General features: G+C 63.1%; 1 protein-coding gene across 9 annotated transcripts in view; it reads left to right on the forward strand.

Moving 5' to 3' along the window:
* ADGRB1 (adhesion G protein-coupled receptor B1) overlaps positions 1-21,058 on the forward strand; it is a 77,631-nt gene that overhangs the window by 21,266 nt on the left and 35,307 nt on the right. For all 9 annotated transcript variants that reach the window (XM_086335634.1, XM_086335636.1, XM_086335635.1 and 6 more), the window contains 15 exons: positions 1,451-1,612; positions 2,632-2,742; positions 3,095-3,259; positions 3,517-3,681; positions 4,012-4,176; positions 4,472-4,636; positions 4,829-4,930; positions 6,307-6,413; positions 6,617-6,811; positions 7,108-7,176; positions 7,789-7,897; positions 9,556-9,699; positions 10,188-10,263; positions 10,605-10,707; positions 11,503-11,546. In XM_086335634.1, the coding sequence (XP_086191760.1) occupies positions 1,451-1,612; positions 2,632-2,742; positions 3,095-3,259; positions 3,517-3,681; positions 4,012-4,176; positions 4,472-4,636; positions 4,829-4,930; positions 6,307-6,413; positions 6,617-6,811; positions 7,108-7,176; positions 7,789-7,897; positions 9,556-9,699; positions 10,188-10,263; positions 10,605-10,707; positions 11,503-11,546 (1,882 nt within the window). The remainder of the gene's footprint in view (positions 1-1,450; positions 1,613-2,631; positions 2,743-3,094; positions 3,260-3,516; positions 3,682-4,011; positions 4,177-4,471; positions 4,637-4,828; positions 4,931-6,306; positions 6,414-6,616; positions 6,812-7,107; positions 7,177-7,788; positions 7,898-9,555; positions 9,700-10,187; positions 10,264-10,604; positions 10,708-11,502; positions 11,547-21,058) is intronic.

Here is a 21,058-nt window from a genome sequence, read left to right on the forward strand (position 1 = left end):
GGCAGACTTGGGAAGGAGCGCCCTCATCCTCAGGTGGAGGGCATGAGGGCAGGGTGGGGTGGACCTGTCCATCCCAGGGCAGTGGGTGGTGGGGCCCCCACGTGAACCCCGTCTTTCAGCTCCAGCACCCACCTTAGGGATCTGCACAGTCTGCCCTCTCACCCCACGTCTCCCCAGAGAAGCCAGGCTCTGAGAGGCCACAGGGGCCCTCCTGCCAGGCCAGGTGTGACTTGCCCTTGGCCAGCCTGGCTCCCCTGCTCCCGCCCCAGGTGGGGCAGTGGCCCAGCTCCAGGGTGACTCCCAGTGCCGGGCCTTGGCAGTGCCATCTCCTTGCCCCATTCCTGGGGGCTGTGTCAGGGGCTGCGTGCAGGGCACCCAGCCCACGGTAGGTGCTTGGTGACCTGTGCATGCCCTTGCTGGGTCTGCCCTGACCCTGCTGTTCTGGGAGCAAGGGGCCCTGAAGTTCCTGGGGACAAATGGGGTGGCAGCACCAGAGCCCCTCAGGCCGGGAGCTATCTGACTTTTGGACTGAATGCCTGGATGAAGCAGCCGCTCCCTGAACCCATCAGTGCAGCCCAGCTCTCGCCCAGATGTTGGCCTCCTGCTCCGCACCGCTCGGTTTCTCCCCAGTACTTGGAGGCTCTTAGTATCCTCGGTGGCACTGGGACCGCCAAGGGGCCCAGACCTTCAGGGACATGAGGTCATGATGCTTGAGGGGACAGGACCGGGATGAAGATCTGTGAGAGGGCTGAAGGAGGCTGGCCAGAGGGGCCTGGAGGCCAGTCTCTGCTGTGTCTAGGGGAGGGGAGGCCTGGCGGGGCCCAAGGTGTGAGACCTCACTAGGCCACCAGGTGTGGGGCCTCTGGTGTCCCTGAGTGATGGGGTAATGAACACACAGATCATGGGGGGAGGGTGAACAAGTCTAGAGGAAACTAGACTGAGGACCATGGGGAGGGGGTCCGCAGGGGCTGAGGCTCTGTGCCAAGTAGAAGAGCCCCCTCTGCCCCCACCCCTTCACTGGGCCCTTGGAATAAGACAGCTGTTGGGGTGGGCGGGGTGCCTTTCATTCATTCATTCTTCAGACCTGCCTAGGGCTCCAGCTCTGGGTCCAGCCCCTACACTGGGGACCTAAATTCAGAGTCAGTGGAGACCCTGGCCTGGGAGCCTGTAAACAGCCAGAAAGCACTCAGACCCCAGAGGGAACTGGGGTTGCACCTCTGACCCTCCCTGCCCTGCCGGCCGCCTATGCTTCGCACCCCATCGCTAACCTCATCCAGGCCCATTCTCGCCTTCTGGCTGACCCTCCAGGGCGCTGCGCTGGTTCCGACGCTGAGGCTTCTTCGCAGGGGCCGCTCTACCCCCAGACCTCTGCAAGATCCCTGAGACACTGCCTGAAAGACATTGCAGCCCTTTGACCCCGGCCCTGACTCTGTCCTCTGGTTCCCACCAGGCGGCTGGAAGTTGTGGTCCCTATGGGGCGAGTGCACGCGGGACTGCGGGGGAGGCCTGCAGACGCGGACGCGCACCTGCCTGCCCGCGCCGGGTATCCAGGGCGGCGGCTGCGAAGGGGTGCTGGAGGAGGGCCGCCTGTGCAACCGCAAGGCCTGCGGCCGTGAGTGCGCGGAAGGGTGGGACGGGAGGAGTCGCGGGTGGTGGGGTGGGGAGAAGAAGGGGCCCGGGCCGGGCCAGGTGGGGAAAAGGGCGGGGGGCTGGGTCTGGCCGGACCAGGGAAGGTGCTGGGGCCAGGTTAGGCCGGACTCAGGCTGTGAGAGGCGGGACCTGGGGTGGGGCGGGGTCAGAGGGGTGGAGCCTACCCAAGGGCGGGGCCAGGCTAGGCCGGGCTCGGGCTGTGAGGGGCGGGACCAGGGGTGGGGCCTAGCCAAGGGCGGGGCCAACTCCTCGTCCTGGCCGAGTGGCATCAGAAGAAACGGCCTAGGAGGAGGGGCGGGACCGGGTGTTAGACTGGATGTGGCTGTCCTAGCACCTGCGGACTGGGAATTCTGGGGTGCACGGGGAAGGCCGTCAGTGGGCTTCTCCCTCCACCCCGATCCCCAGCCCTGACCAGAGCTGCCTGTCCCAGCTGCATCTTGCCTCCAGGATGTATTTCTCTAATAAGGCTCTCTAATGACCTCATGCATATTTTAGCTGCTTCCATAAAGTTAAATCAAGTTATAATGAGACTGTCATTCTTCGGGTTGTTTCTTCCCCGATGAATTTTCCTGGGGAGAGGAGCTCATCTCAGAAGCCTGGGGAGAGCCCTGTGGTGTCTGGGCTGGGCCGCGGGGCGCAGGACCGCAGGCAGGATGCAGGACCGCAGGCGGGATGCTAAGGAGGGGACAGCAGCAGCCATCCACACCTGGCGCCCTGCGGGTGACGCTGCGGGCCCCGCAGGGAGAGAGGGAGGGGCGCAGGGCAGGGGAGTCTGGACCGGACAGGGCTTGGCCCCAGACCAGGGTGCCCTGGTCCCAGGTTTCTCAGCTGCCCAGTGGGACCAAGTGGCCCTGGTGCTGGCAAGCCTGGGCCCTACTGTGACTGAGGACTGAGGGACAAAGGGCCAAGAGCGCCCCTCTAGAGCTGCAGGGCGGGAGCCTCAGGCCAGGGCCTGGGCGCTTACCTGGACCCGCCCTGCAGCCGCCGGGCGCACCAACTCCAGGAGCCAGTCCCTGCGGTCCACGGATGCCCGGCGGCGTGAGGAGCTGGGGGACGACCTGCAGCAGTTTGGGTTCCCGGCCCCGCAGACAGGTAAGTGGCAGCGTCTGGGTGGGGCTGACAGCAAACGCACTAAAACTGGCAAGTGGGGAAAGTTGGTTCCAGGGTATTAGGTCTTTGGCCAAATACTGTACGTCATTAATTGCTGCTGATTCCAATTAATGACTGTAATAATTTCCCATAATTAGACTAACCTCTCAGGTGCCAGGCGCTGGTCTCCAGGCACACTGGATTTAGAAGAAATGGTGTGAGGCGAAGGGGCCAGTCGAGAAAAAAAAAGGAGGGGGGAGCTCACGGGCCTTGCTGCGGCCACCTGGGGGGTCTGACCGCAGCGCAGGTACAGGGGCAGCAGCAGGCCTGTGATGCTGTAGGTCTGGGCCCACAGGTGACCCCGCGGCCGAGGAGTGGTCCCCGTGGAGCGTGTGCTCCAGCACCTGCGGCGAGGGCTGGCAGACCCGCACGCGCTTCTGCGTGTCGACCTCCTACAGCACGCAGTGCAGCGGGCCCCTGCGGGAGCAGCGGCTCTGCAACAATTCGGCCGTGTGTCCAGGTGGGCGGGGCGCCGGCAGGGGGCGGGGCGCCCGGGTAGGGGCGTGGTGTCGGGGCGGGACGTCCGGGTAGGGGCGGGTCGCCGGCCTGGGGCGGGGCGTCCGCTAGGGGCGTGGTGTCGGGGCGGGACGTCAGGGGTGGGGGCGGGGCGTCCAGGTAGGGGCGGGGCGCCGGCCCGGGGTCGGGGAGTCCGGGGCAGGTGGCTCGGCTGCCGGCTGGGCCGGACAGGGGTCGCAGAGCGCTACGTTCCCTCCATAGTGCATGGCGCCTGGGACGAGTGGTCGCCTTGGAGCCTGTGCTCCAGCACCTGCGGTCGCGGCTTCCGGGACCGCACGCGCACCTGCAGGCCGCCCCAGTTTGGAGGCAACCCCTGTGAGGGCCCGGAAAAGCAAACCAAGTTCTGCAACATCGCTTTGTGCCCTGGTAGGTGAGAGGGAGGGCGCTAGGTGGGGTGAGACAGGAAAGGACCCCGTGGGCCACCGGTCAGCCCGCGGAGCCCAACTTTGCCCACTCAGACCCACCTGCTGGGGCCTCAGAGGTGAGATTGGAACCCCAGGCTGTGATCAGGCTGTAGGCCAGAGAACCTACAATGTTGTTACTGGTGCGCCAGGGGTGTTGGGGTGCTGGGACCTCCTTGGGTGTCACACCCATGCCTCAGACTTTGTGGGGTGCTCACACCTGTACCCCAGATGGGGTGTGGGCCCTGGCTGTTCACGCTGGCTTCCTGTTCCCTTCTTCCCCTGGGCCGGGCAGTGGATGGAAACTGGAACGAGTGGTCCAGCTGGAGCACATGCTCCGCCAGCTGCTCCCAGGGCCGGCAGCAGCGCACACGCGAGTGCAACGGGCCTTCGTATGGGGGTGCTGAGTGCCAGGGCCACTGGGTAGAGACGCGAGACTGCTTCCTGCAGCAGTGTCCAGGTCAGGCCATGCCCCGGGGCCTGCGGGTGGGGACCTGCGGTCCTGAGTCACTTGGTGGGCTGGGGGATGCTGGGGGGCCCTGGAACGAGGCCCCAGGGATATGGGGGTGGTGGTGGGGGTCCCGGGGGCCGATGCACATGGGGTACTTGTCTTATCGTGTATCAAGCTGAGCTCTGCCTTCTCCTCCCTGGTGTCAACTTCCTTCCGCTCCCGGCTCCCTGCCCCTGCGTCCCCATGGCTCCTGCCCACCCCTCGTCCCCATTCTCGTGCTTCCATGCGCGGCCGTGTCCTGCAGTGGATGGGAAGTGGCAGGCCTGGGCGTCCTGGGGCAGCTGCAGCGTCACATGCGGGGGTGGCACGCAGCGGCGGGAGCGTGCCTGCTTGGGGCCCTTCTTTGGGGGAGTGGCCTGCCAGGGCCCCCAGGATGAATACCGGCAGTGTGGCGCCCAGCGGTGTCCCGGTGAGTGTCTCTACCCCACCCCACAGCTGGACCCTGAGGCGGGGGAGGCGCTCGGGGCGCAGCTGGGGGACGACCGCTTTGTGAGGGTGGATGTCCCGTGGCGTCTGGACCCTCCTGACCCTGCTGCCAGCTCTCTGCCCCTCCCTGCATTCCCTCTCCCCTGCCCCGACTCATGTCTCTGGCCCTTGGCAGAGCCCCACGAGATCTGTGATGAGGACAACTTCGGAGCTGTGGTCTGGAAGGAGACCCCAGCCGGAGAGGTGGCTGCAGTCCGGTGTCCCCGCAACGCCACAGGTGAGGGCCGAGGGGGCAGGGGCTGGCAGGGCACCTGTCCCTTCCTTGTGGGATGTGCTGGAGGCACCGAGATGCCCCTGGAGGCCTGCCTGAGAGCTGTCAGCACAGGGCACGTGGCCCAGACTCCGCCCGGGCAGCCCCGTGCACACCAAGGCTGGAGGGGTGCGGGCAGGGACACAGGGCTGCCGTGTCCTAAGTCAGCAGAGCCGGTGCCAGCATGAAGCCCTTTAGTGTGATGTTCCACGATGTCACTGCTTTACATGTGGGAAACCAGAGGCACAGAGCCCACACCCTTGCCCTGGGCTTGCGTGGCCAGTAACTGGGAAGTCAGCTTTGGACACCGTGGTCTTGATCCCCACGCAACCCTATGGAGTGATATGAGGTGGGGGGAAAGCAGGGTGGGCTCCCAGAAGGGCCTCTGCAGAGACAGTTTGGGTTCCTTTCCCCTCTTGTCTGAGGAGCGTGTGCTGTGTGACATTCAGGAAGTACTTACCCTCTCTGAACTTCCATTTCTTTCTGTAAAACGAACTTGCTGTGGGCTCCCCACCCCCCACCCCCCAATAAGGCTGGTGACCATGGTGGAGGCTGTGTATTCCCAGCCGTGGCTTCAGCCCCCGTGCCCTGTTCTGTTTACTGAATAGTACAGATTCTGGGGAGCGACTTGCAAACCCAGGGAAGTAAAGTGGAAACACGAGTCGCAGGATGGGTGTCACCTCTCTAGCCTTTGCTTGTGTGATCCCTCATTTTCATTCTGCACCGTGCTGTAGACCAGGTGTCCCGTCCTGCCCCGTGGCTCCTGTTGGGGGACAGTGTCCTGGCAGTTCCCTAGGGTCATCACAGCTGTGCCTGGCTCCCTGGGAGTAAGGTCTGGGTCATAGGCTGTGCCCATGTTCAAGGCCGTCCAACCTGACCCCAGTCAGCCCCAAGGCTGCCCAGCGTCCTCAGCACACCAGGGTCATGAGGGGCCCCCTGACCCCAGAGGTGGAGCCAGGCAGCGGTGGGCTGTTGGTTCTCCCCAGGGCTCTGGGTAGGAAGGGGCTCCGGGAGAAGCCCTGGGCTGAACTCTGAAGCCCGTCACTCGGCCCAGGGTTCAGCCTCCACACAGGTAGGATGCCTGTAGGTTTGGCTCCTACCAGGCTCCAGTGCTTGGCTGGCAGCATCTGCTCAGAAATGTTTTGAGTGAAAGAAAGTCGCTGGCCCCCGTGCCAGCCCTGCTCCTGGAACACGGCCACAGGCGAGTGTCCGCTTCCAGGGCTGGGGGCCATCCAGAGAGCTGGAGGCACCTGGGAGCTGTGGCTGGGTGGGTGGGACTCTTGCGGCAGACGTGGGCATCCTCCTGAGAAGTGGGCGATGGAGCCGACCCCCCATCTCCACAGGCCTCATCCTGCGACGCTGTGAGCTGGATGAAGAAGGCATCGCCTACTGGGAGCCCCCCACCTATATCCGCTGTGTGTCGATTGACTACCGGAACATCCAAATGATGGTGAGGCTGGGCCCCGAGGTCTCCCACCCCACCCCTCCCATCACTCCAGGGCTCATCTCTACCCCCATTCCCAGACATAACCCTGCGTCCCCAGTGGCATGCTCTGTGGACGCGGGTCAGCGTGGCTGGGGCTGCAGAGCGCCCTCTGGGCATGGCGGTCCTTGGCGCCTGCAGTCCAGCGCCTGCACCGTCCGTCCCCCTAGACCCGGGAGCACCTAGCGAAGGCGCAGCGTGGGCTGCCCGGGGAGGGCGTCTCCGAGGTCATCCAGACCCTGGTGGAGATCTCCCAGGACGGGACCAGCTACAGCGGGGACCTGCTGTCCACCATCGACGTCCTAAGGAACATGACAGAGATCTTCCGCCGGGCGTACTACAGCCCGACCCCTGGGGACGTGCAGGTGGGCACCCAGGAGGGCATTCCCCACCCCAACCTTAGACCGAGTCCCGACCTCAGACTGAACCCTGAGCCGGGCCCCACGCTGAGCCCCGACCCTGGCCACACTCTGACCCCGGCCACACTGAGCCATGACTCTGGTGCCTGATTCTCTGTTCTGGAGAAGGAAACGGCAGCTCACTCCAGTATTCTTTGCCTGGGAAATCCCGTGGACAGAGAGCCTGGCGGGCTGCAGGCCCTGGGGTCGCAGAGGCTGCGCACACATGCCTTTTCACTGGCCCTTCTTCCTTCTCCTTCCAGAACTTTGTGCAGATCATCAGCAACTTGCTGGCCGAGGAGAATCGGGACAAGTGGGAGGAGGCGCAGCTGGTACGCCTGCCCACCTGGGGTGCTGCGGGTGTCTCCGCCCCTCCCCACTCCCCAGGCCGGCTCAGGGCGGGCTCTTGGGTTCAAATCCCAGATGGGCCTTTCCCAGGAAGTCACTCAGCCTTCTGAGCCTCGGCGTTCCCGTCCGTCAGATGACGGGCCCACCGCACGGGGCTCAGGGAGGGGTCTGAGAAAGCGTGTTGGCCGTAGGGTGCAGGCCGGGACGTGGCAGTCCCTTCTCATCTGGAGAGAACGGTCCGCCTCCCCCCAGCACTGACCGGGAACCTGCCACTCCCTGTACTCAGGGGCTGTGGTGCCCAGAGACCCCTGCTCTCCTCCCATCTGGACACCTGGCCATAGGCCGGAGCGCCTCAGCCCCTCTGGGCTCAGTGTTCTCATCCACAAATAGGCGGTGGACACTCAGGTCCAGAGCCCTGCGGGGTAGGGAGTGACCGGCAGGACCCCGTCGAGGAGGGAACAGATGAGGGAAGGAGGCGGCTGAGTCCCCGCTGCGGGGGCAGGGGACTCGGGTGACACTCAGATCTGGCGCCTTCTTGGCTGGGCTGCCCCCCACCGCCTTGAGGCTCCCTGACCCTGCCCCCATCCCGTCCCCAGATGGGCCCCAACGCCAAGGAGCTCTTCCGGCTAGTGGAGGACTTCGTGGATGTCATCGGCTTCCGCATGAAAGACTTGCGGGACGCGTACCAGGTGACAGACAACCTGGGTAAGCCCGGGCCTCGCTCTCTGACCCTCAGGCCTCACCTGGCACGCCTGGACGGGGCCCTCCAGCCTCAGATTCCGGCTGTGTGTGCCGGAACTTCAGGACCCCCGGGCCGGGTTCTGGGATGATCCTCAGTGCACAGACCTGAGTCTCCTGACGATGGTCGGATGTGATCCTGGGAGGGGGTCGGCATGGGGGCTTTTGGACCCAGACCAGGCCCTGGACACTTAGAGTCTTGGGGTGCAGCAGGAAGCCCCAGCCACAGCTTCTATCTCCCTGGGGCTGGGGGCCCACAGTGCCTTGTCCCCAGTACCTGCTGTGCTGGGACCTCGGAGATTTGAAGGCAAGGTTGCACTCTGCTCCCAGAAGCGCTTGTCAGAGGGGCCTGGCGACACCCAGCTCAGTAGCACTGACAGAATCTCAAATGGGGAGGCGGCGGTGCAGGCCTCGAGGGGCTGGAGAGAGCCAAAGGTGGGCCTGGACTTGGGAGGCTCACGATGGCTGTCGGCACAAGGACCTGCAGCAGCTGCATTCAATGATCACCACCATGTCCTCTTAAACAGCTCTCCTGGCCACATTTGTCCAGGGCACCTCCTCAGATAATCTTCTCATAGTGGGGAGCTGGGGTGCGGCCCAGGCCCGGCGGTGGTCCACACAGCGCCGAGGAGGGCGATGGTCACTGCCTCTGTAGAGGCTCCTGGGCCTCTGGGGACATGTCCTCTGGGCCCACTGTGCTTGCTCGCACCCAGGGACCTGCCCACGCAGCGATGAATGCCTGCTAAGCTAGAAGGTCCTAGAGCCCTGGTCCTGCCTTACGCCTTTGAGCTCAGGACCCCAGAGCTGGGGAGACCCCTGAGGCCAAGGGAGTGGGAGCAGCATCCTCCTGTAGGTGGGGAGACCCCAGCCTGGAGGTCCCCTGGAGGCAGGGTCAGCAGTGGCTCCAGGCTGCTGGGTCTCTTTCTCACTGGGCTGACAGGGCCCTTGTTCTGGGTGAGATGGGAGTGGCCGGAAAGCGGGCTCTTCTGTGGCCACATGTGACAGGCGTGACCCGGAGGCCACCTCAGCTCTCGGCCCCCCAGCCCTGGACCTCGCTGTAGAGGCTGGACCCCTGGCCACCCAGCACCACCCACAGCCCCTGGAGGTGGGCTAGGCCCGGGCCGAGTCCCCTGACCTTCCACCTCCAGGGAGCCTGTCTGGAGCCAGTGGACATTCAGGGCCCAGCCTTTGTCACCAAAGGAGGCCCTGGACTCCTCCCATCACCCCTCATTAGCCCTCCCCCGCCATGTATCCACACACCCCCATTCTCCCCTACACCCCACTCATACACTCGCACCTGTGCACCCTACACATATACAGTCTGTGCACCCACTGTACACCCACACCCCGATTCACCCCACTCATATACTCATAGCCCTGTATCCTCTGCACCCAATGCCCTACGCCCTGTGCACCCCGTGTACCCCCTGCACACCCCTCGCGTGGTGTGGCTGGGTGGCCCCACGAACACTGCGCCTGTTCTGAGCCAGGAGCAGCCCCGTGACGGTCCCACCCAACTTCCCGTCCCAGGGCGAAGGCTCCGTACCCTGAAACCGCTCTGTCTCCGTCTCCCTTTGTCTGTCGCTGTTGTCTCTCACCTCCCCCCACCCCCTACCCCGCCGCAGTCCTCAGCATCCACAAGCTCCCAGCCAGCGGAGCCACCGACATCAGCTTCCCCATGAAGGGCTGGCGGGCCACAGGCGACTGGGCCAAGGTGCCGGAGGACAGGGTCACTGTGTCCAAGAGTGTCTTCTCCACGGGGCTGGCAGGTGAGGGCCTCAGGGGGCTGGAGGAGCTCCCCAGAGTCTAGAACTTCTCAGTCCCCCCAAAGAACTTCCCAGCCCCACTCCAGAAGCACTCCAGAAGTTCTGACGTGCTGCATCAAGGGCCAGGGTGGTGTCCGTTTCTTCTACACAATCTCAGTGTTCCTGAGATTGCCCCCTCTTCCAGGAAGCCCTCTTTGCCCTCCCTATGTTGGGAGACCCCAGGCAATCTTGGCTGAATGGACCCCCTCATCACAGGGAGGGAGAGGGTCTTGCCTGGTGTCACACAGCAGGCGATTCCAGTTCCCAGGAAGAGAAACTGTGCCCTGCCTGCCCCTGGCTTTCAGGGGCCACTCAGGGAGACCGAGGAGGTACCTCAGCTCCACGGCAGTGTGTCCATGGTGGGGGTGGCAGGGCGGGACACACTCCTCTTGCCCAGCAGGGCCTTGGCCTGGGGGTGGTGGGAGGAGGGCGACCACTGTGCTCTCTTCCAGAGGCTGATGACTCGTCTGTGTTCGTGGTGGGCACTGTGCTTTACCGAAACCTGGGCAGCTTCTTGGCCCTGCAGAGGTGGGCATCACGGGCACAGGTGGGAACTGGGGAGGCTGGGTCTGGCGGAGGTGGGGGCTGGGGAGGCCGGGCCTCGGGGGTGGGAGCCTGGGGAGGCTGGGTCTAGGGGGTGGGGGGCCTTGGGAGGCCGGGTCTGGGGGGTGGGGGCCTGGGGAGGCCAGGTCTAGAGGTGCAGGGCCTCAGGAGGCCGGGTCTGGGGGGTGGGGGGCCTGGGGAGGCTGGGTCTAGGGGTGGTGGCCTGGGGAGGCTGGGCCTGGTGGGTGGGGGCCTGGGAGGCCAGGCCTAGGGAAGGTGGGGCGAGGGGCTCCTGACCCCAGCATGGCCTGCCGGCTGTCCCCCAGGAACACGACTGTCCTGAACTCCAAGGTCATCTCGGTGACGGTGAAGCCCCCGCCTCGCTCCCTGCTCACACCCTTGGAGATCGAGTTCGCCCACATGTACAACGTGAGTACCCTCCGTGTGCACGTCCGCGTGCATGGACCCTTCCACCTGTCCCCGTGTGCACACACGTCGCGGCCTCTGGCTGGCCTTGAGAGAGAGCTCCTTTACCCCCGAGCGGTGGGCGGGGACAGTGGCTGGCAGAGCTTCAGGGACTTGCCCAGGGTCACAGGCAGGGACTGAAGGAGCCGAATGCAACCTAACCCTAACCCGGGTCCGAGGCTGCTGCTCCCGGGCCCTGCCAGGCCAGCTGCTCCTTGGAGAGGATGGAGCCATCCTCTGCCATGTGCCCCCCGCAGGCCCACCATGCTCTCCTCCCCGGGCTCTCCGTCAGGCCTGAGACACCCTTGACCACCGAGAGCCTGCCCACACCCGCCCCGCTCTCCAGCCAGGACGGGCAGCGTCATCCGGCGCTGGGCCATGCCCAGCCTCTCTGTGCCTGGCCCCTCCCTCATCAGGCAGGAGCCCCCCTGTAATCACCCCGCAGCCTGTGGGGCGGGAATGCTTGCCGAGCCCTGTCTGTGCCCCTGACCCTCCCAGTGGCCATTTCGTATTAAGCGGAATCGGCCGCTGCTGCCCAGCCCCTCCCAGAGAGAGGACAGGGGTCCCCGAGGCCGGGCAGTGGGCTGGGGGCTGAACCAGCCCCTTCCCTGCTCTGGGCCTCAGTTTCTCCTCTGCAAACGCCGTCTCTGGGGAGCAGCGGAGGCGGGGCACCAGGCGGGGCACCGGGACCCTGCGTGGACACCGCCTCAGGTGGAGCTCGAGGGCGGGTAGGTGGCCTGACTCCCCCGTCTCTCCCAGGGCACCACCAACCAGACCTGCATCCTGTGGGACGAGACAGACCCGTAAGTGTCTCAGCCGTGTGGCCTCCGGGGCGGGCTCGGCGGCCAGGAGGGAGGGTCCTGGGCTCCAGCTTCGGGGCCGCCTGCTGACCGACCCCGCACGCCCGTCGGGCACAGTGTCTCTCTGCCTGGTCCAGCACTGACAGTGCAGGGGGCCACCCAGCCAGTTTCCCACCCCTCCTAGGGAGCTCCATGGTTGCGGGTCCAGAGGCCTGCGGGGGTCCCCAGGCCAGGTGAGGGGAAGGGGCGTGGCCACAGAGCAGGGCAGCTGGGTGAGACCCAGGGTGACCGATGGGACGCAGAGGCGGGGACTCCTGGGGTCTCGGGCCCAGCTCCCTGCCCGGCACGCGGCACCCGCCTGTGTCAGGCCCTGCCGCCCTGCTGTTATGAGTCGGGGCGGGGCACTGGGCTGGACTGGCCAGGCTGTGATTCAGGGTCACAGCACCTGCATGGGCGCCCAGAGCAGGGTTCCTCCCAGACACAGGGAGACAAGGGGAGAGGTAGGTGGGGGCTCGTGTAGTCACAGGAAAGAGTCTGTGCAAAGGCCCCAGAGTGGGGGCAGCCCTCAGAGGCAAGAAGGGTCAGAGTTTGGGGAAACTGGGCAGGAGAGAGCTTGGCGGCTGGAACCTGATGGACCAGGTGGGCCTGGTGGGGACTCGGCCTTCCCCCAAGGCGTTTGGTATCCACTGGGGAGGGGGTGGTCAGAGAGCGGCATGTCATTGTCACCACCTGCCTCCCTCAGCCCTGGCACTGCCAGTCCCCAGGCCGGCCCCAGGGCCATGGGGTACGTCCCTCATGCCGTGGGCATGATGATGGAGGTGTGTCCTGTGAGGTCAGGGGAGGCTCCCAGAGTGGCTGACACGTGAGGAGGACACGTTCTCCTGGCAGAGGATGGAGGGGGGTCTCGGGCAGAAGCAGTTTGAGCAAAAGTGTGGAGGTTGGAAGGTACAGGAAGAATGTGAGGCATGGCCAGTAAGAGTGGGCAGCCACAGGGGCAGGGGTGTGGGGTGGGAGGGAGGCTGCAAGAGGCAGTTTGTAGGGGCTGTGGACCTGTGGAAGTTGTTGGGGAGGGATGTGATTACCATGCGTCCATCAAAATTCTCCACCCACCCGTCCTATCCATCCATCCATCTGTCCATCCATCCTCCCATCCATCCATCCTCCACCCACCCATCTGTCCACCCGCCCACCCACCCATCCATCCTCCACCCACCCACCCATCCATCCTCCACCCACCCATCCTCCCATCCTATCCATCCATCCATCTGTCCTTCCATCCTCCTGTCCATCCATCCTCCACCCACCCATCTGTCCATCCATCGTCCCATCCATCCATCCGTCCATCCATCCATCTGTCCACCCACCCACCCATCCATCCATCCTCCACCCACCCGTCCTCCCATCCTATCCATCCATCCATCTGTCCTTCCATCCTCCCATCCATCCATCCTCCACCCACCCATCTCTCCATCCATCCTCCCATCCATCCATCTGTCCATCCATCCATCTGTCCATCCATCCTCTCATCCATCCATCCACCCATCTGTCTATCTACCCACCCATCCATCCATCCTCCACCCACCCGTCCTCCCATCCTATCCATCCATCCATCTGTCCTTCCATCCTCCCATCCATCCATCCTCCACCCACCCATCTCTCCATCCATCCTCCCATCCATCCATCTGTCCATCCATCCATCTGTCCATCCATCCTCTCATCCATCCATCCACCCATCTGTCTATCTACCCACCCATCCATCCATCCTCCACCCACCTGTCCTCCCATCCTCCCATCCACTCTTCCATCCACCTCATCCATCCATCCATCTGTCCATCCGTCCTCCCACCCACCCATCCTCCTGTCCTCCCATCCTCCCGTCCAATCTTCCATCCACCCCATCCATCCATCCTCAACCCACCCATCTGTCCATCCATCCTCCCATCCATCCATCCATCCATCTGTCCATCCACCCATTTGTCCATCCATCCTCCCATCCATCCATCCTCCACCCACCCATTTGTCAATCCATCCTTCCATCCATCCATCCATCTGTCCACCCACTGATCTGTCCATCCATCCTCCCATCCATCCATCCTCCCACCTACCCGTCCTCCCATCCTCCCATCCACTCTTCCATCCACTCCATCCATCCATCCTCCCACCCTCCCACCCGTCCCTCCTTGATGATTCCTGACCACTGACAGAGCGTGCTCTACGAGGTGCTGGTGCTCAGCCTCCTCCTGTCCCCTGTGAGGAAGGACAGGAAAGTAGGAACATCCAGATCCCTGTGAAACTGTCCAGTCACGCCACGTGCCAAGAAGTGAAGCAGTGGATCTGGTGGCAGGTGGGGTGAGGAGCCCGAGAGCAGGTTCACAGAAGCCTCTCTGGGGTGGTGTTTGAGAGACGCCTGCTCAGCACCGCACGTGGGTGATTGGGGACAAGCATTTTGGCAGAAGGAACAGACAGTGCAAAGGCCCCATGGTGAGAGAGTGCAGGCCCGTGCGTGGACTTCACTGCCCTTGCCTGCTCTGGGGTTTGAAGACAGGGTCAGGGAAGCACCGGGGTGGACCCCGTGACCCCAGGAAACCAGCCCTCTGGCTTTGTGCTGGAGACTGTTTTTCTCTGAGTTTCGCGAGTAGCATAAACTTTGCACAAAATGGATTGACAGAAAAGGGTGAAAAAATAAAAGGCAAGAATGAGGGCTCGCGTCCTCCCAGGCTGGCCCCTGTGGCCATCATGTGGCTGCCGTCCACTCCGTCTGGCCCCTGACGTCAGCACAAGCCCCTCCCCACAGTCCAGAAACCCTCCCACTGGGCTGTTCAAAGGTGGCCCGGAGCCCCTGAGGTGGCTGGTTCACCCAGTAGCCCTGCCCTTGGATAGCTCTGCTCACATTTATGATTGTTTTGTTGGCATCAAATCCCTGGACAACTTCAAGGCCTTGGTAGTAAATTGCTTTCCAGAAAGGTGGACCCATCCTTCCCCTTTGCCTTCCAGGGGCAGCAGGTTGTGAGAGGCCTGGCCAGCCCAATGAGTGTCGGGTTCACTGTCCCCGGGGCACGGTCGGGGCAGATCCCGCCCCCTGGGAGTGTCCCCGTGGCTGGAGTCTGCCTGCTTGCGTGTGGGAGCAAAGCGGGGGTAGGGGGCGGACAGTGGCCAGGCCCATGGGACACTCACGTCTGGCCGTGGCCTCCACTAACCGGGGGCCTGCCCGCACCCCAGGCTTCCTTTGCCCTCTCCTGGTACCCCCTGGACAGGTGGAACTGTTAAGGCCTCTGTGCCTGGGCCCAGGGCCCTGTGGACAGGGGGAAGGTGCCAACAGCTGGGCCGCGTTAGAGGTGCCCCAGAACGCATGCGCCCACCAGCTCCCTGCTCAGTCCCGGGGTGGCCCTGGGAGCCCTGCCTGTTACTTCTGGAGAAGCCAAGGCTCTGGAAGGTTGGTGCTTCAGCTAAGGGTAGGGACCGAAGCTTCTGCCCCAGAACTGGACAGCCTGGGGCCCAGAAGTCACGGGGTGGGGGCACGGGACAGGAAGGAGGCAGCTGGCTCTCCCCGCCCATGGTCTGTGCTGGAAGCACCTCCCTCCGTGGCCAAGTGAGGCCATCTCTCACGTAAAAGGGCTCAGAAGAGCCGATGGTTTCCCAGGTGACCCGAAGCAGGGACCAGGGCCAGGGCCCCAGGCTGCTTCCACCGGTGTGCCCAGGGATCAGGTCTCTGCTGGCATGGGCCTGTGTTTGGATGAGAAAGGGTCTCATGTCTGCAGAATTGTGTGTATGTGGGTGGGGGGGAGGGGTCGGTGGGAATTGAGAGCAGCTAGCGACCTTCAGCTGAGAAGCAGTGAGCTTCTGACCCATGACTGAGTCTTGGCCCTGGTCACTGCAGGAGCCTAGACCCCAAGCCAGACTGAGCCCGGCCCTGGCACGCTCTGACTCCTGGCCCTGGGCACACACTGAGCCCGGCCCTGGCACACTCTGACTCCTGGCCCCGGGCACACACTGAGCAGCGTCTCACCTGGCGTCACTTGCGCGTGCTCACATGTAACGTGCAACTGTGCACGTGTCATGTGTGTGGAGGGCCGCCTCCTCTTGCAGACACACGCACCCATCAAGCATGTGACACACTCTTCTCGGAAAGTCTGAGTCAGGCTTCCCACCCACAGTGCAGACCCTCCACCTGCCTCGCCCCCAGTCACACACGCACTCTTGCACACACAGGCTCAGCGTCTACACTTGGGGCGACTGCTCACAGCGAGGCTCTCGGCCGCCCCCCTACGCCCCCACACCCTTATGCCAGCCTGGCCAGTGGCAGTGAGGGCCTAGGGGGCAGGGCTGCTAGGGAGGGAAAGGGAGTCTTTTCAGAATTCTCAGATGTTTAGGTGGCCGGGGAGGGGAGTCCGGAAGGATGGGCTGGTGGTGGCGGGGTTGACAAAGGCCAAAAGCACCGCCCAGAGTTCACGTCTGTGGTTCTGAAAGGACAGCTCCCTGTTTCTTTCTCAGAAGCTGCAAATGTTTTGCGGTTTCCTTTTTAGAAATGAACAACTGAGAGTTACACAGAGCAGAGAAGTCAGAGCCGGCAGGCCCTCGGAAGTCACCTGCTCTGGCTGAGCCCCAGCGTGGGGACGTCAGGACAGGACAGGTCTGGGTGCCGCGCCCCCATTTTGGAAGGTGCTGTGCCCGATACCAGGCCCACGTGGGCTCCAGGGTTTCATGCCCACCACATCTTGTGCTCCCGGGTCCACACTCGAGTCGGCTGTAAAGGCTCTGAGAAGTCCTGCAGCGGGCTGCTATTGAGTCAGGTTGGGGGTTCCCTAACTAGTGGGCGCTTGGCACCCCTGCACTCTGGAACTTGAGCTGGGAGAGCAGACGCTGGGACAGGCTGGTGGAGGGCGGGGCGCTCCCCCAGTCTGTAGGGTCTTCTCCAAAGCCTGACCGCCCGCCAGGCACCTTCCAGCATTCACTCACACAGCTTTCTCAGTCGGGCTGAGGACTGGGCCCAGAGTTCTGTTCGACAAGCCTCGGGTGCCCTGTAGGTGTGCCAGTCTGGGCTCTCTCCCCACCCCCTGCAGGTGCAGCTATCCTGGGGGACGCTCATGACCCAGGCCCGGGCTTCTCCTTGGGGTCCTTGCCCAAGTGCGTGTCCTGGTCCCTTTAAGAGCCTTGCCCCTCCCCCGCCGAAGTCCTTGGTTTCCTTGGAGAGGGCGGTGAGGGGGCAGGCCGAGGGGGGCAAGCGGAAGGGAGACTTGGCAGGGTCCCCAGGTCGCTGTCAGCGGCCGGTTCCCAGCCCGATTTCTCCCACGCCGTCTGGTTCCTGATGGGGGCAGAGAAGGCGGGAGAGGGGGGCAGGCGGGGGAGGGGGAGACAGCTGGACACAGAGGCCTTTTGGTGGCCCTTCATGAGCGTGGGTGGGAGGTGGGGTCGTGCTCTGCACCCCCACCTGGGTGGGGAGCTAGGGCCGGGGGAGGGGTGCAGGGCTGCTCTCAGCGGCGAGACCACCCACCCCCAGCCCCTACTCTGGACTCAGCCCCAGCCTCTTCCCCAGCGCCCCTCCATTCTCTGAGCCTCCCCCGGACTGTGTGCTTGCGGAGTGGGAAGCCTGGCAGAGGCCCGCTCTGAGCCTGCCCTCCTCGAGGGGCATCTGAGTCCAGGCCTGCCCGTCTCAGCTGGGTTTGGGACCTGGAGGGGACAGACAGCATGAGGTCACGGCCCAGGGACAGCAGCTGTGCTCAGAACCTGGGGCAGTGAGTCCCCCACCCTGGCAGGCAGCCCGGCTCCCAAGCCACAGTCCTCTGCCCCACGGGCCCCTCACCACTCCCCTCCTTGGCGCCAGCTAGAACGCCTGGCGCCTTTGTCCCTGGTCCTTGTGCCTCTTCTCCGGCCTCAAAGCCACCTGCTTCTGGAGGCCTCTCTTCCTGTTTTCCTACATGCCCCCCAGGTCCCCTGCTTCTCAGCTCTGACTCTCATTTGCCAAAATTCTGTGTATATGCATGTGCCCCCCTATGAGAGTGTGAGCCTCCTGATCAGAGTGTGAGCCCCCCAATCAGAACGTGAGCCCCCCCAGCAGAGTGTGAACCCCCCATCAGAGTGTGAGCCCCCCATCAGAGTGTGAGCCTCCAATCAGAGTGTGAGCCCGTCCAGCAGATTGTGAGTCCTTCAGAAGAGTGTGAGCCCCCGAATCAGAGTGTAAGCCCCCAGCAGAGTATGAGCCCCCCAACCAGAGTGAGCCCCTAGCAGAGTGTGAGTCCCCCAATCAGAGTGAGCCCCTAGCAGAGTGTGAGCCCCCCATCAGAGTGTGAGCCCCCAGCAGAGTGTGCAACCCCCCAGCAGAGTGTGCGACCCCCCAGCAGAGTGTGCAACCCCCCAGCAGAGTGTGCAATGCCCCAGCAGAGTGTGAGCCCCCATCAGAGTGTAAGCCCCTCAGCAGAGTGTGAGCCCCTCCAGCAGAGTGTGAGCCCCCAGCAGAGTGTAAGCCCCCCAGCAGGGTGTGAGCCCCCCAGCAGGATGTGAGTTCCCTTAGCAGAGTGTGAGCCGCTCAGCAGAGTGTGAGCCCCGCCATCAGAGTGTGAGTCCACCCATCACAGTGTGAGCCCCCAGCAGAGTGTGAGCCCCTCCAGCAGAGTGTGAGCCCCCAGCAGAGTATGAGCCCCCCAGCAGGATGTGAGCTCCCCTAGCAGAGTGTGAGCCCCCAGCAAAGTATGAGCTCCCCTAGCAGAGTGTGAGCCCCCAGCAAAGTATGAGCTCCCCTAGCAGAGTGTGAACCCCCAGCAGAGTGTGAACCCTCCATCAGAGTGTGAACCTCCATCAGAGTGTGAGCCCCCCAGCAGGATGTGAGCTCCCCTAGCAGAGTGTGAGCCCCCAGCAGAGTGTGAGCTCCCCTAGCAGAGTGTGAGCCCCCAGCAGTGTGAAACCCCCAGCAGAGTGTGAGCCCCCCAGCAGAGTGTGAACCCCCATCAGAGTGTGAGCCCCCAGCAGAGTGTGAACCCTCCATCAGAGTGTGAACCCCCATCAGAATGTGAGCCCCCAGCAGGATGTGACTTCCCTTAGCAGAGTGTGAGCCCCCAGCAAAGTATGAGCTCCCCTAGCAGAGTGTGAACCCCGAGCAGAGTGTGAACCCTCCATCAGAGTGTGAACCTCCATCAGAGTGTGAGCCCCCCAGCAGGATGTGAGCTCCCCTAGCAGAGTGTGAGCCCCCAGCAGTGTGAAACCCCTGCAGAGTGTGAAACCCCCAGCAGAGTGTGAGCCCCCCAGCAGAGTGTGAGCCCTCTCCCCATACAGGGCCTGGGTCTCCCCATCCAGTGTCCCCCACCTGCTTGCTTCCACTTCCCACTGGAAGGAACACTGGGGCAGGGGTGGGGCCCTGCCAGGAGAGGGGGCATCACAGACACGGGGACATGCGTTCGAGTGCTCAAGGCCGGTGGGCACTTTACTGGGTGGAGTCAGGGCCTGTGGGTCTACTGTGTCAAGTCCAGCTGTTCCCTTCCTGCACCTTCCCACTTCTGTGGCTCCGTGAGTCTGGGTGCCCGAGTCGGTGGTGGTCATGGAGGAGGGGTCGGGGCTGGCACGTCAGGGGAGGCACAGTGTGGCTGTCCTGAGCTCCCGGGACCTGCTGGATGCGGGTGGGGGCAGCGCTGGATGTCTTGGTTTGGGAGGATGTCAAGGTGCTCACAAAGCTGCCAGAGGTGGGGAGGGGCAAGTGGACCAACCACATGTTCTGTCCCTGGTCGAGTGGCCTGTGGTCAGGGGAGCTGGGAGGGGCCACTTGAATCTTCCTCCCACCCTGGCTCTTGCACCCGCACTGATCTGGGGATGAGGGAACAAGGAAGAGCCTGTCCCTCCCTGCCCTTGTGGAGGAGGGGCCATTAGGGAGGTCAGTGCTGGGCCCTGAGCACATGGGGCAGTGCCCGCAAGTGGGGAGGGCGCTCACCTCCCTCCTCCACTGAGATCTGGGGGCTCCAAGAGGGGCTGCCTGGAGCAACAGAGACAGCTACTAGGGGCTGGGGGACTGGGGGTCCGTGTACTGGGATGGGCCTGGAGGGTGTGAGGTGACCCTCCTCCCTTGCGCCACTTGCTTCTCCATGCTTGGGGTGTGCAGTTGCTAGTTTTCTGAGGCAGAAAAGTCTTAATCAAAACCCCAGCTCTCCAGGCTGCCTGGTGGCTTGCTGGTGGTATTGAGAGGGTCTGAGGTCCTCTTCTCTGCAGAGAACCAACTCAGGATGCAGATGGCAAGAGGTGCAGGAGACAGGAAAGCTTCCACGTTAGCAGGAGGGGTGGAGTGACCACGGTAACCATTATCCTTTCCTGGCCTGGAAATGACCCTGATGGAATGACCTTGAGGTTCACCTTGGAGGGTGGGGTGTGGTCAGTGGTGTGGAGGATCAGATGATGCTGATGGTGAGGTTGCCTGGGTTCAGCCCATCGTGATTGACGGGCATGGTGGGTGGTGAGGCCTCCTGCAAGACGGTTTCTGCCTACACAGGGCCCTGGACGTGGCAGGTTGAGTGTTGGTGATGGGGGTTCCCAGCTAGTGTCAGTCCACAGACACAGTGCTGGCTCAGCAGCGATGGCAGTCACGGGGGCACTGCTGACAGCGGAGGTGACGCCGGTGAGCTCGGTGATCAGGTGGCTGTGGTAAGAGTGACAGCTTTGGCAACGATGTGTCGTCGGTGGTGGTGGCGGTGGTGGTGATGTCGGTTCGACGGCGCTGTTGCTGCTGATGGCGTGATGGGCAGTGGTGATGACCACGCGGCAGCGAGGGCCGCTGCTAGTGGTGGTAAGGGTGACGCTGTCGGCAGTGGGGGTGACGGTGAAGGTGGTGGTCACGAGGACGCTGCTGGCCGCACGGTGGTGTTGGTGCTGACGGCGCTGCTGCTGTGCTGATGCAGTGGAAATGGCAGGTGTGTTGAGGACGGTATTGGTGGTGGCAACGGTGATGCTTGTAATGACCCAGATAACCGCGACGGTGTAGTCACTCACCTAGAGCCAGACATCTGGAGTGCAAAGTCAAGTGGGCCGTAGGAAGCATCGTACAAACAAAGCTAGTGGAGGTGATGGAATTCCTGCCGAGCTATTTCAAATCTTAAAAGATGATGCTGTGAAAGTGCTGCACCCAATATGCCAGCAAATTTGGAAAACTCAGCAGTGGCCACACGACTGGAAAAGGTCAGTTTTCATTCCAATCCCTAATAAAGGCAATGCCAAAGAATGCTCAAACTACCCTATACAACTGCACTCATTTCACATGTCAGCAAGATCATGCTCAAAATCCTTCAAGTTAGGTGTCAATAGTACATGGACCGAGAACTTCCAGATATATAAGCCGAATTTAAAAAAGGCAGAGGAACCAGAGATCAAATTGCCAACATACACTGAATCATAGAAAAAGCAAGGGAATTCAAAAAAAAAAAAATCTACTTCTGCTTCGTTAACTACACTAAAGCCTTTGACTGGGTAGATCACAACAAACTATGGAAAGTTCTTAAAGAGATGGGAATACAGACCACCTTACCTGCCTCCTGAGAAACCTG

This window comes from Bos grunniens, chromosome 14, assembly GCF_055505025.1.
Source record: "Bos grunniens cultivar Pamir isolate PY7600 chromosome 14, Bosgru_T2T1.0, whole genome shotgun sequence".
In the NCBI taxonomy this organism is placed as follows: domain Eukaryota; kingdom Metazoa; phylum Chordata; class Mammalia; order Artiodactyla; family Bovidae; genus Bos; species Bos grunniens.